The sequence below is a fragment of the Pseudopodoces humilis genome, chromosome 13, assembly GCF_049639895.1.
Source record: "Pseudopodoces humilis isolate 2021_Gansu_Grassland_sample_001 chromosome 13, ASM4963989v1, whole genome shotgun sequence".
In the NCBI taxonomy this organism is placed as follows: domain Eukaryota; kingdom Metazoa; phylum Chordata; class Aves; order Passeriformes; family Paridae; genus Pseudopodoces; species Pseudopodoces humilis.
Genome location: NC_142212.1, coordinates 3,442,730 through 3,464,458, shown reverse-complemented (window position 1 = coordinate 3,464,458; position 21,729 = coordinate 3,442,730). Strand labels below are relative to the sequence as shown.

General features: G+C 40.2%; 1 protein-coding gene across 1 annotated transcript in view; it reads right to left on the bottom strand.

Moving 5' to 3' along the window:
• The window catches only part of SYN2 (synapsin II), a 155,615-nt gene continuing 133,886 nt past the window's right edge, over positions 1–21,729 (bottom strand). The window contains exons 11-13 of the mRNA XM_005531811.3: positions 7,490–7,550; positions 3,472–3,733; positions 1–1,033 (exon numbers count right to left, since the gene is read on the bottom strand). Of these exons, the coding sequence (XP_005531868.2) occupies positions 898–1,033; positions 3,472–3,733; positions 7,490–7,550 (459 nt within the window). The 3' untranslated portion in view covers positions 1–897. The remainder of the gene's footprint in view (positions 1,034–3,471; positions 3,734–7,489; positions 7,551–21,729) is intronic.

Below are 21,729 nucleotides of genomic sequence, written 5' to 3'. Positions count from 1 at the left end.
TTCATTGTGATAGTTTATTTTCTTACAGCTGTATTTGTGTCCAAATATTTTATAATCATAAAGCTACCCTCTTGATATCAGTCAAAATAGACAATATATATTGATGTCAGAACAAGCTTTGTAGAAGACATTTTTTTTAAATCAGGCATGGGACTTTACATTTATTAGAAGGTGTTCACAAAAATAAGGGGAACATCATGCATATTCTTTGCAACTAAACCCAGTTATGGTTACAGTCTGGAAATAAATTCTTTAAATAGACATATGGAGATACAGTAGTACATATACACTCTATTTATGACATTTAGTGTACTGATAACTCCCAGCAATACATCAGAAGTCCACAACCAGCTGATGGAAGGATTGGATGAGGAGGAAGAAACTGCTTCAATTTCTCACATTATTTACGTGGCTTGACGAGAATGTCAGTGTGAATGGCCTCCTGAATGGGGGAGGCAAGAACAAGTCAAGACCATACTTGTGCAGTACAAAACATTTACACACGAAATACACATGCATTGCAGGGCATTGGAAATGGGCAAAGCCAGGAGAAACCCATTCCTCAATGCTTTATTAACACAATTCTACAAAGGAGTCTCAAATAGGATTATATACTTCAGTCACAGTAAGGCCACAAAATTACAATGGATAAGGACCTTAGAATCGGACATTCTGTGGGAGCAATGGAACCCTTCCTTCTTTCCAGGCGTTTTTACGTGTTCCTGGATGGCATCTCCCTCACCAAAGTCCTCCTGCTATTTATTTGTGTTTCTGTAGGTTTAACATATTGCTTGGTACAACAGTGAGCACAGTAGAGAAGGGTACTGGCACAGGGAGAACAAAACCTATGGGACATTCACGGCGGTGTCGGACTCGACCAGGTGGACACGAAGCTGCCTAATCAGAAAACAGACTAGCAAAGGACTTCCTCAGGTTCCGGATGGTCTCAGCTTTGGCCTCGTCTTCGTTCACGGACGACCTGAAGAAGGAGGACTCTGTGAAGCTGAAGGCGTTGGTCAAGGACTGCGACTTGCTGCAACACACAAACACAACAAGTTCTGCATGGCCACGCTGTCCCCCAGCCTCCACCCCCCGAACACCCGGGTCAGTGGTGAGAAGAGGGGAAATTGTCCCTGAGACTGGACAAAAATGGGCTTTTGCCACCAGCAATAGTTATGTCCCACACAACCATGCGCCCCTGACTTCAGAGCAAGACTTGAGGATAATATTTCTTTCAAGGAACACACCGGGGTTTTGTTTTCTTTCTACAGATCTGAATTGGATGGTGTGAATTGGAGCCTTGAGGAAAATGTGGACCTGGCTACCAAATCCAAATCACAACCCAACAGGGGTGATTAATAATTGTGTTTTGGTGAGGCTGCAAACAGATGTGCACAGAGAAAAATCAGGTATTTTACAAGAGCTTGAATCCTAAATTGTAATGTGCTCTCCCTCTGTCTAGATGTATTGAACATCAGATCCTTCATAGAGGCTTAAAGACATTTTATATCTTTGAAAAAAATACCTCAAATCAGATATATTTTTTCTTTTCTACAGGCAGTGCCTGGCAATGCTACTCCATTCTTAGTGCTATCATGTAAGTCCTGTGTAAGTTCCCAAAAGCATGAAAAACATTACAAGGAAAACAAGAAGGAAAGTAGCTAAAGTTTAAAACTTTAACTCATGACTTGTCAGACAAAATAACATCTAAAAAATAGGCTTGAATTGAAATAGAGCACATTAAGGAGTAATCAGCTTTTTACAAAGACGTCCCTACGTTGGTAAAATGAGTTACCTGATTTCATTTTTCATCTCAGTACAATAGATTTCAGTTTTGGCTCTAGTAAAACTGAAGCACTTTCCTTATTCAGATTGTCTCAGACTCCTCACGGCTTGCAGCTTCTCTCCTTCTAAACTAATAATGTACAGCAAACAGTGCTGCAGGCATTTTAGGTTTTTCATAAATTATAGTTGTGCTAATGAGAATAGACTGATAAATGTTTGTTTGTACTCACTGAAAGAGGGAGGGTGGGAAGCAGCACTTGACTTGATTAGTAACACAATAAGTAGCCTAATTAAATATTTATTCACAGATTAATAACATGTACATACAGGTTAGGCAACAGCATGTGGGTGAATACAAAGCATACACATGCAAATAAAGTTAATCCTACAGGCAGGAGATCTGAGCCTTGGTGTGGACCTAAAGCTGCTTCTGAAAGTTAGAAAGCTGCTCTTATTATGGCTTGTGTCTTAAAAACTTTCATTTCTCCTTTGTTATTTTATTTTCAAGAGAGACTCTTCCATTTGAAGAAGAGAAAAATGCATCTGGATGCGAACAAAAAGCTTGAAGGAGAAAGCTGGGAAACAGCATGTGGCAGGGTCCTCCTGTAACTGCTCTTGGCTGCTTTTCTTCAACATCAGAAGTTAAGTTTCAGACTATAAACTGATTTCCATCTTGCTTTTAAAAATCCATCTCTCTGTTCTCCATCATCTTAAATGACGGATGAATCAATTTGGGGTTTATGATTAAAAAACAGAATAAAGAAATGCATTGTCCCAGGGAGGCAAGGAAAATATTGTCCTCTTTGCACTGTGCCGTCATCCAGGATCTCTTTGGCACTGAGCTGGGCTCAGGGGAGGACCCAGGGTTGTTTCCCACTGGTGTTAGCACAGGAGTGGGAGGAACAAGGGGATCTGTGTTCCTTGGAGGAAACAAAGACTCCGTGCAGGTCTTTGTACATACCAGACTAAGATGTGTCTGAGGTTCTCCTGGCAATGTCAGGGCTGCTGTGCTGGAAAACTGCACACCTCTGCTGATGCTTCCCTGAGGTTTCTGTTGGCTGGGTTTGAGCTCTGAGGGGGGATTTTTCCGTATTCCTTACTGGGTGCAAATCAGTAAGGAATCTTCCAGAAGTGGGACAACCATTTATTAAATTATTTTTTTTGAGTTTTGTGCAGCCTTCTCTGGGCAGGGCTTGAGCACTCAGGCAGTGCCACTGCACAGCCAAGGGCAGCATAAAGAACCAATTTGGTAGCCACTGTCCAACATTATCCAGCTGGGATTGTGCCTTTGGAAACGGGAATTTGTTGTCTCAGTGACTGCAAGGTTAAAAGTTGAACGAGATAAGACTTCCTCTTGGAGGGCAGGCTGACAGCACACCCAGCCCGTGAGTCAGTGGCACCAAAAGGAGGAAACAAAGACAAGAAAGATGATGCTTTTTCAGACCTGGCTGGGGCAGAAATTGTGCAAAGGGCAGACAGAACTCTGTGTGGCGCTTAGGCTAGAACTAATGCAAGCGGCTTACTTTACCCCCATTACCAGGGATTAAGAACTTTTTGAACTACTTAACCTCATTTTCAACTTGGGAACAACATATTCATTTTCCCCCTGGCTGTCAGAACAACCCCCAAATCCCAGTTACACAAAAGCTGCGCTGCGAGAAGAAGAGCGGATAAAGCGACGCTTACTTAAGCTGCGGATGCGACTGAGGCTTCTGCTGTGGCGCAGGCTGTGGCTCTGGCTGGGGCTGTGGCTGTGGCTCTGCTTCCTTTGATAACCTGGAGCTGGGAGGACCTTGGGCCTGGGGCCGTGGCTGCTGGGTGGTGGGTCCGGGCGGGCGCTGGGGCTGCGAGGCTGCGGGCTTTGCTGCCTGCCCCGCGGGGAACACGCGCTGGGGCTGCAATGGCTCCTGGCTTTGGGATTGCATTCCTTGGGGATGCACTGGGCCCCCTAGGTTCAGTACAAGAAAAACTTCATCATGTTATCGTTGCAAAGAGGCCTTATTCAGACTTCATATCCAACACTTTAAAATCACCCTCTGCAATGTGATTAACTCTACTTTCGAGGCAAAAGGCTACTCCCGTGTGCTCGCATGGAGGCAATAGCACTATTCACACTCATTAGGAACCTGCTTGGAGCCCCCATGAATCAGTCTTAAAATTGCTAAATAGCACCCAATTTATCCCAGGTACTGACTTCAAACCAAATCAATGGAGTTACACCCAGAACAGCTTTGGCCCAAGTCAAGGAGAGGCTGTGAGGTAACACAGTAATAATATCTAATTCAGCAAGACATTCACTATTTTCTGTGTAGTTATTGCAGTTTTCTTCCTCCAAAGTCTTAAAATCATTTCTGTAATATTCCTCTTAGATTCACTCTTACAGCAGTAAAACAATCTCATGCTGAAATTTTCTGGCTAGTTGAAAGTATTTTCATAACTTACTTAACCCCTTAGTGAGATATGTCAAGAACATTACAAGAAACACAAGAAAGTCACTATTAACTCTTTACCAGAAAGGCTCTTTACTGGCAAACTGCTGCGGGAAGTGTGAAACTACAACGTGCAGGAGAGACTCAGGCTGTGAAATCCATGGCTGAAAGGAGCTACAGCATCATCCAGTGGGGCTTTTTTCCCTGCTTTCTGACTGAAATAATGCTGTGTCAGACATCAGGGCTTGCTGCTTGTATCTCAGCTCCCAGGTCTGACTGGGGTTTCCTGGACTCATGGTTGTTATAACTCAGTTTTAACTCTTGCGTATGAAAATGCACTCAGGGCATCTGACTTGAGGGGAGAAAGGATGGGATGACATTCTGAGTGTTTGTATAATGCTTCACTCAGGACAAGAGCTGTTGTAAATATCAAAGAACACAACTGGAGCTAGACCTTCTGGATACCTGGGAACTCTTAGTCTTGCACAGATATTTAGTGCAAGTAAAACACTTATTCTGCTCAGGTCTCTAAAAGCAAACCTTCATCTCTAGATGTACTGCTGCAATACGTTATTTTTCTTTGTTTTAAGACTGCTTTTATGGTTAATTTTCCCCTCACTGCACAAATTCCAGTGTGTGTGTGTGTGTGTGTGAGGACAGCACGTGCTAATGCCTCAGTGAGTTTTAACACAGTTGTAGCAGTGTGTTGTGGTGTAGAAAGATAAATAGCACGTACTGAATGTTAAGGAATGTGCCTTCATTGTTTATTAATTTGAACCACTTTTGTAGGAAATATTTGAAGGTGATAACATGGTCTTGCAACATCTTAATAAGGAGCCTTTTCTTATTAGTCTCCTTTCACTCAATATTGAAAACCAGAAAGGTTTCTTTCCCCCACTTGTACGTACAGGCTTGAATGCCAGAAACTTTACACTGAAGACAGATATAACTTTCTTTTATTGCACATTAAGCTGTACAAGAGATTTCACATAAAAGATATACTGCTGTCACATTTCCAGCGTTTGCTCACTTTCTTGCAGCTGGGTTGTACAAAAGGCAACAATCATGAAAGAAACTTTTACCAAAAATAACTCAACAGAACTGAACATTAAGCCTACACTGTAAAACATCTGTTCCCTGTTACCCACAATATTGCACCTAAGCATGCTGACATGCAGAGAGACATCTTGGCTTGTTTCTTGGCTGTGGGATGTAGGAATTGTGTGTGCCCCTGCGAATCCTTCCCAGGGAACAGGCTGGAATCCTGTCTGAGACAGCCCAGGTCTTCCACACACACACACAACACACAACGCACAAATGTCGTGTGAAAAGCACTTGTGAATACTGGCACTACTCCATGCAAAAAATACCAACTGCTCAAAAGGAAAATCAGTCATCAGATTCAGCTCTCCACCCCAGGGCAGTATGGTTTGTTCTCTTTTAGGGTGTCTGGAGGAAAGGGTTTGTGAACCTGATTTCTGGGTGGAATTTCCTCGATATAGAACAAAATAGCCAATGCCACCGTTGGAATGATCACTGACCCAGACAAATGCTGATCACTAAAGCAAAATATCATGTAATTTACTGATAAGTAGTAAACAGTAGCACTTACCACAAACATTTAAATAGCTAATAATGCATACCTTAATTCTCATCTCACCAGCCAGCTCATACAAATAAAAGAAACACTAAGAATGATGAGACTCACTGATAACTTTTTCCAGTGTTTGCAGGGAAAACAGACGTAGAACATCAGGCTGTTTTCCCTTTAAACATAATTGTTTGCACTAAACTAATGGCCACTACTCATCTTTGTACATATTCAAGATGAAAATTATAGTTTTGTGGCTCGCTTGCAACTCAGCTTTCTGGTATGCCAGCAGTGTGCAGCTTGTGATTCTAGGCTAGATTTCTCACAACAGATCGACTGCCTGCCCGTGGAGCTCTCATAGCATGGCATTAGAAATCACTTATGTAAAAATCACAAAGAATTTACCTACAGAAAATCTAGCAGTTGTCAGGCACCTCAAGTCCTTTTTGCATGTTTGATGTCGAGCAGTTCTTAGAAACCCTATTTATGTGGATAACGTCGGGGCTGGATTTTCTTTACAGCTCTCTGGATACTTGTAGGTGTAAAATAGGAGACCTGAGTTGGTAAAGAAAACCACTGACATTTTCTGTCTTGCATTTTCTATACCCAGGATCCTCAGCTGGTTAAAGGTACCTCGGTCTGCCATCCCCTCACTTCTCAGTATTTGCAATGAAATGAGTTCTTACAGGAAGTTTAACAGTCCTTGAGGTACTTCTCACTAAATAACCTGGGATTTAAATCTTAGGTAAGTATAAGATTTTTTGAAAGTATTTGCATTAGTTTTCATTAAAAATCTCCATAGATTTCTAATTCAGAATGACAACAAAAGGTACTACTTAATTGAAATAGGATACATTAAATACTCACACTTTCACTGAGATATTGCACATAGGTGGCCCATTTACATAGCTTTGTAGCTAATAATTTAATGCAGAATTACTAAAAATATGAATACCAGTATGTAAAATAGAAGATATTTTAAATATTCCTTGGGAAGAACTGTATTTCATGGAGTCCCCGAAATAGCAGACTTCCACTCGCATATAAGTAAAACTGAAAGGTCAATAAACTTTATAAAATTATAAATAAAAAGCCTCACTAGCAAATCCTAATCTAGACTTTTAAAAATATCTCTGGATCACCTACCTATCTGTCATGCACACGCACAGAAAAATAAAGGCTATGAGTACAGTGTGCACACACTCACAGAGTAAGCAAAGGGACGGGGGCTTTGCACCTCGGGGGATTTTACTGAACGATATCGAATACTCCAAAAATACTGTCTAACCATCCAGGATGTACAGTGGGCTCTAGAGAGGCACATTCTTTGTACACTGTTGACAGCAGCCCTGCAATCACAAGTTTTACAGAGGAAGGTTGGAAAGCATTACACGCACAGACAGGAACAAGGAAACAACCAGACGGGAGAGTTGACACTGCATAGAAAAAACACAGTCCAGGTCAGCACTGAAACAATGGCAAATCAAACAAAACTGGGATGCTTGCATTAGGATTGTTTGTTTCTTTGCTTTCAATTTGGTTTCTTTTTTTGTTTTTTTAAAATTGTTTTTTCGCTTTTCATCTCTGTTTTAACCCTTGCTTTTGGTCTCCTTTATCTAAGTAGCCTGGACTTGTTTTGGTCCTACTGCAACGCCATTACAGTCGAGAATGTACTGTAAACAACCTTGAGGTGGTGGTCGCTGAGGTGGGATTTTGTTTGGCTCTGGCTCCTTTAGTGATCCACTCTGGAAAATACATTTGAAAACAGAAGAAAAAAAAAAAAAAAAAAATTAGAGTAGTTCAGTTTTAATTTTCCACTAATTTGTCTTTATTTTCATTAGAAAACTCTTTACTGCTGGGGCTGAACATATACTTTAAATTTATTCCAGATACCATTTTTTAATTTAGTTGCTGCCTGACATGATATATGAATCCTGGCCTAGGCCAAGGCTGAGCTCTTACAAAAACTGTTTTCCCTTTGCATCATGTGATCAGGACGCGGGGAGTGCCTTCCCAACCTTACCTCCATTTGGGGAAGGACTTTATCCTCAGTTCCCAGGAACCATTTTTTTTTTGTATCTCAATGCTTCTGCGCTCTTTTTTTTCTTTTCTTTTTTTTTTTTAGGACAGACTGGAGAGGAAATGGATTTCAACAGATACCTTTGTGTAATTTAAGAAATAATTTATTTTTAACAATGTTCACTTGTATCCAGAAGCGTTTGCACAGCAGGAGTTTTGCCAGTGACAGTTTCACTTTGATTTGCTGGCTGTAAGTGGGGAGGGAGGTGGGCTGCTCCAGCTTCACTGTTTTGCTAAGCAAAATGGAAGAAGAAAGCAAAAACCACAGACAAATAATAAAAATAATTGAAATGACTTCATGCTTCTCCATCTGACATGTTATTAGAAACACATGTAATACTTCACTTTTCAAAACAGGAGGTTTATTTGGCAGCATCCTTTTCACATGGATACTTGTGAAAGGAAAAGATGGGCCTGAATCAAAACCTTGGAGCAGAACACCCTCTGGGAATAGTATTTGAATCCAAACTGTGTCCTAGGCCCATCTCTAATATCTTGAAACGTGAAAGATGTTAAATCATTGGATGTAATAGCTTAGGATTTTTTTTTTTAAGGATCCAGAAACCAAATTGCCGTCTGTCAAGAGGAAAAAAAAACGCAGAATTTATTAAAGAGCAAATGCAAAATCAATTAAACGTGTTTCTTGCAGAGCTTACTGGGTTTTTTTTTCTGATAGAATTGTATTTGATCTCGCTCCTAGTGCTTTATTTACGGAATAAATCTTGCTCCCAGTGCTCTGAATTCCTGCCCAGCAATGCAGCTGTCGAGTTCCAAATGGCACAGCAGCTCTCCGGTGCATGCAGCTGCTGCAAGTTGCTGTGTCTGCTTTAGCTGCATAAACAAAAGGACACAGGGCAGCTCTAAAACTCTCATTATTCGGCATTACCAACCTGCAGGAGACCAAAGGAAGGGTAAAAGTGATCCACACAAACTCTGCTCCTTGATTTACCTGACCCAGTTACACAGTTCCTGGTGAGCATCACTAAAGGGGTAGATAGGTAGAAAATAAGAAAATTTTGTGAGGCTGGAGGAAGCCACCAGAGAATGTCCCAGTGCTCCAGAGTGGGTTGGAGCCCTCTCTTTTTGTTTCCCTCCTTGCTGTGATTTTCAGAGCCTCACGCGGGAGCCCCGCGCTCCCTGGGCACCTTCAGGGATCCGCGTATCCACTCTGGAGAACGCGCTCCCTGCATTCGCACCAGGAGCTCCGTGGGGAACAGGGCAATCAGCCCAGAGTGGGAAGCTGAGAAGGAGCCCTGGAGGAGCAGCTCCTGCCCTGTCCCAGAGCTGGGAAGCTCCTGGAACCCCTCGCTCTGCTCCTGGGGCACCGGGACGTGCACAGAGCTCTGGGAGGGAAACCTCCGAGATTGGGCCTTCAAGAACTGCATGAGTTCCTTCTGGAGGCCCAAACACACCACGTGGGTTTGTTAGAAAGCACACACCGTATCTTATAATTATCATGATTAGCACAGGATGAGCTCCCTACCCTTCCCAAGGGCCCCAGTCCAACCCAGGGCTCTCTGCAGTGGCACTGGGTGGCCAGGGAGGATATGAGCCTTATCCTTTTTCCACTCAAACAAAAGACTGTGTAGGTAAAAGTCGTGTTTTATTTAGAAACAGCTGGCAGTTTAAATTCACATCCACTTAAATGTTAGAGCAACATCTGCAGGGCCTCTGTCTGGCCAGTGCCTCGAGGCTGGAGCCAATCTGTCATTTGCACCGAAATGTTTTGTGTTTTATCACACCTTGCACTGACTCCACACGGCAGCACCAGCCTTTTCACAATCTGATATCTCTCATCTCACCAAGAAATGATTTTATCCTAAACAAAGCTCTCAATAAACATTACAGGAGCTCGCTAATTCTTCCCTCAGCTCTCCTGAGAGTTGAGAGCCTCGTGCATTTTCTGTTGAAGGTGTAGTTCCCCCTCTCCAGTCACTGCAGCTGTCCTGATTTTACCACCCACACATCCTTTTTTTTTTATTATTTTTTTTCACCAGATATCACCTGGTGCTTCCAGGAACCTCACCCACACTCCAGGCCAATCACATGGGTATATTACTTTGGCTAATTAGCCAACCCACCCAGGCTGACCCAAAAAGTCTAATTAGCATTACATTCCTAATTGAGAAATCTTACTCATGGTTTTTCAATGGTCTGTAGTAATCCAGCCCTTTTCAAGAGTCTTTCTTTCAGACAGTCAGAAACCTTGATACTTGATATTAAAGGCAGGCTTTGAACCAGCCTTGTTTGCTACCCTGAGCCAAGACCTTTAATAAAACCCAGGCTCCTTCTGGAACATCACTTGTTGGCAAATGAGCTGCAGACTGCTCTTCTCACCTCTGCAAGGTGGTGCCAGAGCAGTTGTGGGAGCTCCTCTCTGAGCAGAGCTGCTGGACCAGACCTGTCCTGCAGATGGATTCACCCCTCTTGCTGATTTTCTGTTTCCCTTCACTGCCCAGCCCACAAGTTCACCCTCCTACCACCTTCTTGTAGCACAAGCATGTTGTCCTGTGCTGCACCTCTGATCTGCAAACAGGCTGGCTTCAAACACTGCAGGGATCCAGGGTCAAATGCAGGATTTTACCATGGAAAATGGCCCTGCACAGCTCCTCATTTGGATGCTCAGGGCTAAAGAACAGGATCAATGGCACAGGAGTGTGCTTGGGGTGGTTTAGGACCTAAAGAACAGGATCAATGGCACAGGAGTGTGCTTGGGTGGTTTAGGATTACCTGAGTGAGACACAGTGGCTGGTGGCAGGAGGAGGAGGAGGAGTCCCTTTGGTTTTCATTTTGTGCCACACAATTTTCACATCCCACCCAAATTCCCAAGGAGAAGGAGTTGCTGGTACATTCTCTAGGGCTGCCTAAAGGAGCTCTCCTGCCCAAAGGGGTTTGCTGTTTATATAACTGCCCCCCAAAAATACACCTTCACCTGGGGAAGTCTCCAAGGCACATGAATGCTGCAAATCCACTCCAGGGATTTCTCAGCTCTGGAGAGAACAAGTGAGGATTTGGCTGCATAATGACCTTTAGGAATATTGGCTAATTACAGTCAGAGACAAACCCCACTACTTATCTAGAGTATAAACATCTCTAGATGTCCCTGTGGCACTTCCTTCCTTTCCACACTTAACCTGAAACTGTCTCCTTAGAGTTTTAGGGGTAGAACTGGCAGAAAAACCTGTTTATTCTTCAAATAAGTTGTGTTAGAATTTGAATTTGATCATGGCATTACTTCTTATTCTACCTTTCTATAAATGCAGATTGGGTTCACAGACACTTGAATTTTGAACAGTCTGAAGAATGTTGAAATGGGTGGGAGCAAAAGCAGCAACTTGGCAGGGAAATAGCCCTTGGGCAAAAGAGATGCTAAACAGAGTCCCAGCAAAAATTGATTTTGATTTGGCTGAGGCTGAAGACTTTGTGAACTGTAGTTGGAGCACGTAGAGTTGTTTTTGGGTCTCAATTGGTTTTCTTTGTAATGCAAGGACAGGAGCTTTTCATAGGTATTTCAATATTTGAGGGGAAAGCCATGTTTTTCAGGTCAAGGAGAGGGATCTATTGAGAGTTGCCAAAATATGAGCTGAGTTAGAGCTCGTAAAGGAACAGGAGTAAATAGTAAAACACTTAAGTAACAGGAGAAGTAAGAAAAAAGGTGATTGTTAAGGAGAGAGGTCATTGAGAGAGTTTAAGTGGAGAGTAAATAGTAAATGAATGCTTGAAGTGTTATAGATTATGATAAACACAGGAGCAAGGGCAAGATGGCAGGTGGGATAAAAACTAGAAATGAGATGCAGCTAAAAATGAAACATTCTTCATCTCAGAAATGAAAACCAGCTGACTCACGGAATACAGAATTCCACACCAGACCTCTCTCTCCAAGTTAGGAACGGCCAAGTTACACTGGACAAGATAAAGCAGTAGCACTACACTGAGGGTAAGGATGTGGCTGCTGAGGAAAAAAGCAGTTAATGAACAAAAAATACTGGGAAGGACCTTAGTGGGATGCAGAACTCAAGTAGACTATTAATTAATTAATTGGCACAAAAAAAAGTAGGTGTAGATGATACAGAGGTGGAAGACTGTGAGGGCAAAATACTCTAAAGAAGGAAATTGATCAGTGGAGTTAAAACAAAAATAAAATAAGAAATTTTGGACTAATGACATAAATCTGTCACCAAGGCAGAGCTCACTCACGAATTGAAATGTAATGGGAAAGATTTGTGCAGTGAAAACCCCAAAATCTCATCACAGCTCAGTGCAGCCTTTGGAAGAACCCTCCTGCTTAGTTTACTAAAATCAAGGGGTTTTATAAACAGAAACTGGGGGCAGAAACCAAGCCAAAGGACAATTCAAACCAAGAAGAAATGTGTATAAACTGAATAAAACTGGGCTGCAAATAAGCACATGCTGTATAATTTAGCAAAGCAGTGCAATACTGAAATGGAGCATCCAAAAACACAAAACTTTTCAGGAACTTGTTGCTTCCTGCTTTATCCCTTCAGCGTTCAGTGTGGCTGGGGCTGGTTCAGACCTTGCCCTGCTCCAGGTGACTCTGGCTCAGGTGATGCACCTGCCCCGTGGTGTGGCACTGAACAGAACTATAAAGACGTTGCTATTTGCTGATTTTTATATTTCCTGTGGCCTGAGAGAAACAGTGACAGCTCCAATGGAAAGATGAGTTTTGAAAATCCACCTTCCTGTTGCAAGGGGGGCAGCAAGAGGAGAGTTCTCGCCTGCTTTTGACTCATTTTGATTTTGCACGTCTCCAGCCTTGCCCTTCTGCACTGAGGGAATCTGTGTGGAAAACACACTCAGCAAAAATGGGGCCAGCCTGGGCTTTCTTCACCTTGGAGTTGTGATAAAGAATTCAAAACTTGGAGCAGCTTTTGTTGTTGCCCAACAAACTTTCCAAAGAACCTCTGCAAAACCTGTCAGAGTCTTCCCCTGAATGGGTGGAAGTGACTGCTCAGAGCAGAAAACAAGCTAAACAGTGAGATTTTTACTTGGAATTGCATTTTAAAAATGCTCTGAAAAGGTTTTTTTTTTTAAACATTAAAGAGTATTCTAAGTTTGATTTCATAGGCTGTGCTCCATTGCTAGATAACCCATTACTTCCCGAACAACAGCTTCCTTCTTGAATATTTTTACACAAGGTCTTAAAAATCATAAAATCCTAGAATGATTTGGATTAGAAGGGACTTTAAAAATCATTTTTTTTCCAGCTCCACCTGGGCAGGGATGCTCCCAGCAGAGCAGGTGGTTTGGGGAAGCTGAGCACCGCAGCAGGAGCTCAGTGCTGCTCTCATGGGTGCTCCAGCGTTTTCCCTGAGATGCTGGAACAGCTGAATTCCCACTGTCCATCCCAGACCTATTTTCTGTTATTCTGCTGAACAGAAAATAACCCCACCTCTCACTTTGATCAGGTTTCCAGAGAAGTAGGATGTCAACTTATCAGGGAAAATGAATTTCTGAAGTACCAGCAGTTATCAAAGATTTCTGCTTCCTTCCACAGCCAGGCAATAATTGCAATGGACAAGGATGCTTTTTCTATTTCTTCTTCAGCTCTTTTATTGCTTGAAGATATCAGATTTCCACTCGTGCTTTTGGAGCAGGGAACATTCAAAGCACGCAGTTTTCAGGCAGCTCTTCCCAGGGAAAAGATTCCCCGCAGGCAGGGAGGGAATGCAGAGTCTGGGATGGCAGCGAGCTCCCCCGTGTGCTGACACTGGTGTCAGGGGAGTTTGGAGCAGGGAAAGAGCTCAAAGGCATGGAAAAGCAGGGAAAAGGGTTCAGGAGGTGCAGGAGAACATCCTGTGACTGGCAAGGTGAATTTCCTCTCCTCTTTCCCAGTGTGCAGAGGAACATCCACATTCACTGTGGATAAAATCCCGTGCTGAGGGTTGGAGTTGTAGGGAAGGTTTTGACCCCTGAGCCCAGGGGGTGAGCACCATTTTGGGGGATGCTGTGCTGTGTCTGCTCCTCCAGTTTTAACAAAAAGAAAGTTATTTTTATGACTATTTTGAAATAGGGGGTGGCAAGCAGTCCTTGAGTGAACAGGAGGAGCTTGAAGTCTGCAGGACTTCACCGTGAGCCACAGATCCATTGTTACCGGATCCATCCGGAGCTGAAATTTATCCTTGGAAATGAGAGAGGCTGGAAAAAAAGATGATGGAGCAGCCTCAAGCCCAGTCTGAGAACCCCCATTTTGTGTTTTTTGGGGTCACAGAGCCCTGCAGTGGGAGGGGGCACAGAAAAGAGGCGCTGGGAGAGACACCTGAGCTCTCCCCAGATTAAACTGAATTTCGGGGATCTGCCAAGAGCCAAGCCTGACATCCACTCCCAGCTTCTCTTCTCGCTCCTCGTGCTGCTGCTGTCCTCAGCCACCCACTGCAGCTTGGGGGGCTGCTCTGAGCTCTGAAAAACTCTCTGCTAGAACTTGAAAGACCTTGGAGGAGCATTTTGAAGCAGCTGAAGGCAATTTTGCTCTGCTGGCAGCTCCAGAAGTCCATGCCCACATTCTGGAGCTGGAAGTGTGTCCAGTTGTCCAGTGTGAGAGCTGCTTTATTTTCTTCTTCTTTTTCTTTTTTTTTTTTTTTTTTTTTTGGTACAAGTCAAGGAAATCAGTTGAAAAGGAGCTGCTCTGGGATTGGATTCTTCCATAATTTCTCGTGGTGCTTCTCCTTGTTTAAAGATTTTGACACACATGGTCCTTATTGAAAAGAAACTGTGGGATTTCTGGGGAGAGGGGCAGAAATCCTGCAAGTTAAACAGGGAGAAGAGCCAACCCCTTCTGCTTAACAGAGTTTGATTTAAAGGTCAGAGAAATCAAACAGAAAAGTCAAGTGGAGACAGGGAATAAGAACAGAAAAAAATAGAGAGGAAACCTCCACCACAGTGGGGCAAGGAAGGGAGACCAAGGAAAAGCCTCCAAAAAGAAAGATATTTATGTTAGGTTCAGCTTTAAAAAACAAAATCAGAGAGTAAGAATAGATGAAAACTAAGATTAAACAGAAATCAGAAGGATGTTATATGAGATAGTAATTACAGCACTAAGATAAAACAGAGAGGTGCAGCCTGGGCTCTCCTGTCCTGTTTGTGTGTGACAGCTTTTCCCTGCTCTGGAGCTGGGGGATCACCACTTCCCTTGCTCGGATTTGGAAAAGGATGGCTTTGCTCGCCCATGGAATCAGGAGAATTCTTGCAGTTTCCCAAAAAATGCCTGTGGGACCGAAAAGCTGCTCACCACAGGAGTCTGCACCAAGAACAGACAGGCAACTCCATCGTGCTGGGCTCAGGGTTAATTTAAACCCCAAATATTTCCTTTTTTCTTGAGGGGAGGGACCTGGAGTGTCAGAATTCCCAACAGCACCAGCAGGTTGGGAGATGATCAGGAGATCATCTGGCAGGAGGTAATAACAGTTAGGAAAAGCATTATTTTGTTGTGTGAATGAAGAAAAATATAGAATATTGCTATTGTTAATTATTATTATTATTTATAGTAATATAACTTATATTGTTATATGTATTATATTGTATTATATTGTATATTATATTATATTGTAAATTATATTGTATGTTATATTATATATTATATATTATATATTATATATTATATATTATATATTATATATTATATATTATATATTATATATTATATATTATATATTATATATTATATATATAATATAATATAATATAATGGAATAGAATAGAATAGAATAGAATATTACATTATATTATATTATATTACATTATATTATATTGCATATTATATTAATTATATTATATTATATTATATTATATTATATTATATTATATTATATTATATTTACCCTGAATATAATAAAATATAGTATATATTTAAATATAATATAATTTAATATAAGACCTTTAATGTATTGTTCTATAATTTAAAGGTTATCAGATCCCTTCAGAAGGGGATTCTTGGTGATTTCTTGGCACACTGAACCAAGCTGAGCAGGATAAGCATTATCAGTGCTTTGATTAAATCGAAAATATATATAGTATAAATGTATAAATGTATATTTATGATGAAATCACCCTCCTTTCATGGACACAGCTAAAATCCCGCAGTATTTGTACAGATTTATCCCCATGAATAAATAAATTTTATTTGTTTTGTAAATAAATGTATAAATAATCTTAATAAATAAAATAATAAATAAATAATAAAGAATAAAATAATGAAGAAATAATTTGTTTGTAAATAATTTTAAAATTAAATAAATTTTATTTATTTTCTGGGACCTCTGTTCAGTGGGAGGCTCAAAACCAGCTCAGAGCAGCTCCTGAACCTCCCTTGGCTCTCACTCCACCTGCTGGTGCAGGAGCTCAGGGAGGATTTGAAACCAATTATTTTCACTTTCACCATCACTTTGGCAGCAAAATTCCTGCTCAGTTATTTATATGTTGTGTCCTTCTCGATATTAAAGGTTTTTGGGTTTATTTTCCAGCATGAAATTTGGGTTTTTGATATATTGCGATACCTGCATATGGAATTCAAATGTTTTAAAATAAATTAAACTTTGTTAAAGAAATGGGGACTGTTTTAAATACATGAACTGCTCATCCAGGAGCTCCAGCTGAGTCCTGCCTCTTTTGTGGACTCAGAATTATTATTATTATTGTTATTATTATTATTATTATTATTACTATTATTATTATTATTATTATTATTAGTAGTAGTAGTAGTAGTATATTTTTATTTTTATTTTTATTTTTATTTTTATTTTTATTTTCATTTTCATTTTTATTTTTATTTTTATTTTTATTTTTATTTTCATTTTTATTTTTATTTTTATTTTTATTTTTATTTTTATTTTTATAATAATTGTGATAAATAATATTTGGAACTGTGCCCCAAATGTAACCTTTTACAAAGATGTGGTGAGCTCGGGCTCCTACTTATTTATTTTCTGCTGCTTTTCTTAATTCCCTGTGTTTATATTGGGATCTGAAAGAGGAACAGCTGTTCTTATATTTTTAATGACATAAAAACTGAGAGTTTTAAAACCCCTTTTGATTCAAATAAGCACACACAGGTAAACATCGCATTATATATATGTATATATATATATATATATTTATACACGGTTATAAACGTGCACATTAAGGCAACCTATGAAAATCTATTCCTTATTAAAATAATAATTAAAAAAAGAAGGAAATGCGTTACAATAAAGTGATGAAAAATTTTCAAGCATGGAGCATTTCTGATTTATAAAAAATACAGAAAAACGGATTTTTAATGTGATACAGCTTATGGAATAGAATGTAATTCCTTGAATAATAAGTACTAGATAAATCCCCAAGTCAGTTATTCCAGGAGAGAAGCCACAAGGTGTCGCTGGGATGCAAAAAAACCAAAATACTGCAGTAAAGGGGCACCACCTCCAGCAAAAATGAAATTTCAGAATGGCTTTTGACTTGAATAACCTTTGGAATGTGTTGCATTTCAGGTTGTGTGATTTCTGTGCCCCAGCAATATTTTTCTTTGCTCTTTGTGAGTTTTGATGCCAATGTTTTAGATTCTCCACCAATATATTTAGGAAGGCATCCACAAGAACCCTATAATTTTAATAATTTTTAATTTTGTAATGTGATTTTGAATAAAGTTTTAATAAGAAATGTAATTTATCTTACCCAGGACTATGATTTAGAAGGACTTTTATGGACAGTGGACTAATGCTGAATTCTCCATTTCCACATAATTCCATCCTAATTAAATGCGTTCTCTTTAGCTAAGATCCAACCACATAACTGCAATTTCTGGTCATCATAAAAAATTCAGTTATTTGAAGCAAATTGCTGCTCATCCTAAGTAGTTTCCTTTAAAAAAATCCCATGAAAGCCAAGAGATGAGAGGTGACAGAACTGTGACTACTCCTATGGAAATCTAGGGACAGGGAATTTGCTGATGGATTCATTTTCTCTCTGGAATTCACACTTTTTGTTCTTTACATTATCTCCACATGTGGTTCAGTTTGGTCCTTGGACAAGGAACAATAAAACTGGATAAATCACATAAAGGGTCAGGGAATGGAGAATAAACTGATTTTATAACTGGTTTATTAGTACTGGATAAACTACATCATGTAAAGGGTCAGGGAATGGAGAATAAACTGATTTTATAACTCCTTTTGCCACTCCTTTGGCACCAAACAGAACCAGGATGTAGCTGGGGATGCTCTGCTTTTTGTGATGTCGCCATGTCATGGATATTGTGCCTCTGGAGTACAAATTCCTTCCTTCTTTCCTTCCATTAAGGAAATAAATTCATTTTTCATTCATGGACAGTGCAACAGGACTGAATGAACATTTCCCTAACAGGATTTCCCTCACTCACACACCCATAAACATTTGCATTTTATGGTAATTCTCATGGACAATGTTATTTTCTCTGCAGAATTTCCTCCACCAAAATTCACCTCAGGACCTGACAGGCAGCTCAGAGTGGTTGTTTGAGCATTTTTATTGTTTTATACACAGCTGGAACAGTCAAGGAACGAGCCTGATGCAGCCTGCTCTGAGCCAGCTCCTGCACAGAGCAGCTTCACTGGGTAGTTTAACCTATTTTCTTGATTTTTTAGGAAAAAATTGAAAGAGGCTTCTCTAAAGATCTGTCAAAAGTAGTGAAAGAGGTTAGAAAATATCAAAATTTAAATTTCCACAGTTTTATTGCCTGCAACAAGAGCAGGTTTGTTTATGGAAAACTTTAAATCATATTCCTAGATGAAGTTCTATTTTCAGCGTGGTTTGGGGTAAAACAAACTATCATGATTTAAATAATGGAAACAACTTCATTTTTGAAGGATTTTCTTTTTACCATGTCAGGTAGAATTTCTGTGACTCCAAGTCTCCTCCTGCCCAACTTCTCTGCCCTCTGTGCACCAGCAGAGCTTGCTACATAGTCTGGACAAGAGTTTGCAGATAAACAAACAGGCAATGTACAAAACATATATTAAAAAAATATTATATATATTTATTTATGTATGTATTTTTATATATTATATATAAAATATATATTTGTATATATTTATATATTTTAAAAAATTAAAATATTTTAAATATTTAAAATAGATATTTTAAAATTTATTTTTAAATATATATATATATATATATTTAAAAAATCTCCCCATTCATATAGCTCTGGTTTAATGGGTTTAATAATCCCAGGACCTGCCCCTGTGAGTTCCCCTTTGGAATTTGCTCCCCCTGGCACCGTGACAGGGAGAGCTTTGCCAGCCTTCAGAGCCCTGCAGGGCCAACCATCCCCACCAGTGCTAAACAAAGGCTGATTTTCTCAATCACTGATTGGTTTTCTGATGGATGCTTAATTGGAGTGGGGCTGACCACTCTGGGCATTTATAAATTGAGACATGATTTTATGTACAATCCAACCCAGTGCTACAGCCTGGACTAAAAATATTAAAAATTATTAAAAATATTAATTATTATTAAATTAATAATGATTAAACATTAAAACCCCACAGATAATAAAGAAATTGAGAGCATGGCACGTCTGGAGCTCTATTATTGACCAGAGGCTGCTCATTTAAAAGCAGCAAAACTCAGTAAGTCCTCTTTGATATCTCCAGTGCTTTGGTTTCTACACAGGCACAGAGTTGATTGGGATAAATTAATTACTGGATTTGCATTTAGTGTGGCCTGTAGAAGTGAACAGTGTCCCCCTGCCTTGCAGATGAACTCAGTGTTTCTCAAGAATAGGAAATCATTTCTCCCGTTAGAAAAGGAGAAGACTCTTCAAAAGTGAAAGGGGCAGCTTTGTTTTATCAGACTGATTTTACTCTAAACCCAGCTAAAAATTAACTACACATGAGGAATTATCCGTGCTAGATTCTACAAATGTGTTTCATGATTTCCCCTTAAAGCTGGGAAGACTAATGGGTCTTTGCAAATAGAACCTTCAGCAGAAAATCAGGTCCCCTTTACCTGCCCTGAACTGGTAGAACAAGGCCCATTTTGAGAGTCTGATTGACTGAGAGGAAAACTAACAGAAATTGCAAATATTCTGAAGGACTATCTCTGTTTTTCACAGCATTTTTTTCCTCAAGTGTGATCCCTAATGTAAGGATAGGCTAAGGAAAAGAAGATTAATGTGGAATAACATCTTATTGCCATCAGTAAGGGCTGAATCCTTCAGGAAAAACCTAAACTAAACAGGAAACTACCAGAATTCCACAATCCCAAAATATTATCTCTGCATTAATCCAAAAGTCTTCTCTAAGAGCAAAAACCCCTTTCCATGGACAGGCTGAGCAACAGCAATGGCTGAGGGATTTAGGAACCTTCTAAAAATGCTTCTTGGGTCCTGTTTTCATTCTGGACTCAGGTGGGCAGTTTTTGGGAATGCTTGGAAACTTTATTTACTTCCAACAAACAGCCAGTTCCTTTGGATGGCAGCAGTAACAGTAAATGCTCCTCCCCCTGAGGCTGCTCTGAAATCCAGGACAGCCCACCCAAGACCGTGCAAATTTTTCCCTGAAATGTGAAATACCAAATGTGAATCCATTCATGTGACAGCGATATCTGTTATGACTTTAAATTTTGATTTATGTTGACTTGTGTTGACTGGATAACTCTAAACTGGACATTTTAATATCTGGATAATCTGTTGCTCCTAAAAGGAACTATTTTGGCTAAAGGTAATTTATTTTTTCCCCCTTCTTCTTTCTTTCTTTCTCAGTGCCCTTACAATGGACTTGAGTCATGTTGGATGGAAACTTCTCCATTGTATGTGGTTCTGTGGCTGAAACAATTTTGTGCTTAGTTTCAAGTGGCTGCAACATAAATAGAAGCCACACCACTTATTTTTTTCATGTGGGATGGGGTATTTTTATATCTTAAAGCATGATGAGGTATTTGAAGAACAAATTAGTCACTCTGCCTCAAGAACTGGTCTGTCTGAGGTAGGCCACAAAATTGTTCTCAAATTGTTTACCTGGTGTGGAGCCTGCTGGGAGCAAAAATAGATCCTTGATTTAGGCTTGGTATTTAGCTACTTAGGCTTGGTAATTCCTGGCTTAAAGTTTGGCTGATTCTGGTGTCCAGCTGATGCCTGTGGAGTGCAGAGGTCCAGGGCAGCACCAAAACCCTTAACAGGTCACGGGCAGGGTGGGTTTGATTCTATTTTACCCACAACCTGTTCTTGTTCCTTAGCATCCTCTTTGTAAAGAATTGATGTCTAATCTAAATATCTTCCAGTTTAAAACCATTCCCCTGCTGCTCAGTCTTGGTAAAAAAAGGAGTTTATAACCCCTTTTTTTTAGTACAGACCCCGCCCCCCCCAGGTCACCACTCATTTCTGACTTCTGTTTAAACATCCACCCAATTCCTCACCCATCAAATTCCACCCAGCAAATCCACACCTCTCCCAGCTTTCCTGTCCTCAGACCTTCTATAAAAACGCCGCACTCCCCACAGTTATTGAAAGGATCAGTACAATAAACCCCACATTTTTAAAGCATGGAAATAGAAAGACAAAGGTGATTCCTGGAAGTCAGCTGGTGGCAAGTCCAGGGGCAGAAGTCTTCATCCCCACACTTTACCTGTCAGCCCATGCAAGATAAAATAAGTGAAATGCATCTATTTGCAACATTTGGCCCATGTCTTCTACGATGCTGAACATATTTCAGGAGTTTACTTGATTTCAGAGGTATTTTTGTGAATTGCAGCACATTAAAAAAGGTCATAAGGTAATTAATTTCTCACAAGAACAAGAATTATGCAGTGTTATTTTTGACATCCTCAGGACAAAGGTTTTCTGTGACAGTGCTTCTTAGTGTTTCCATGATATTTTCT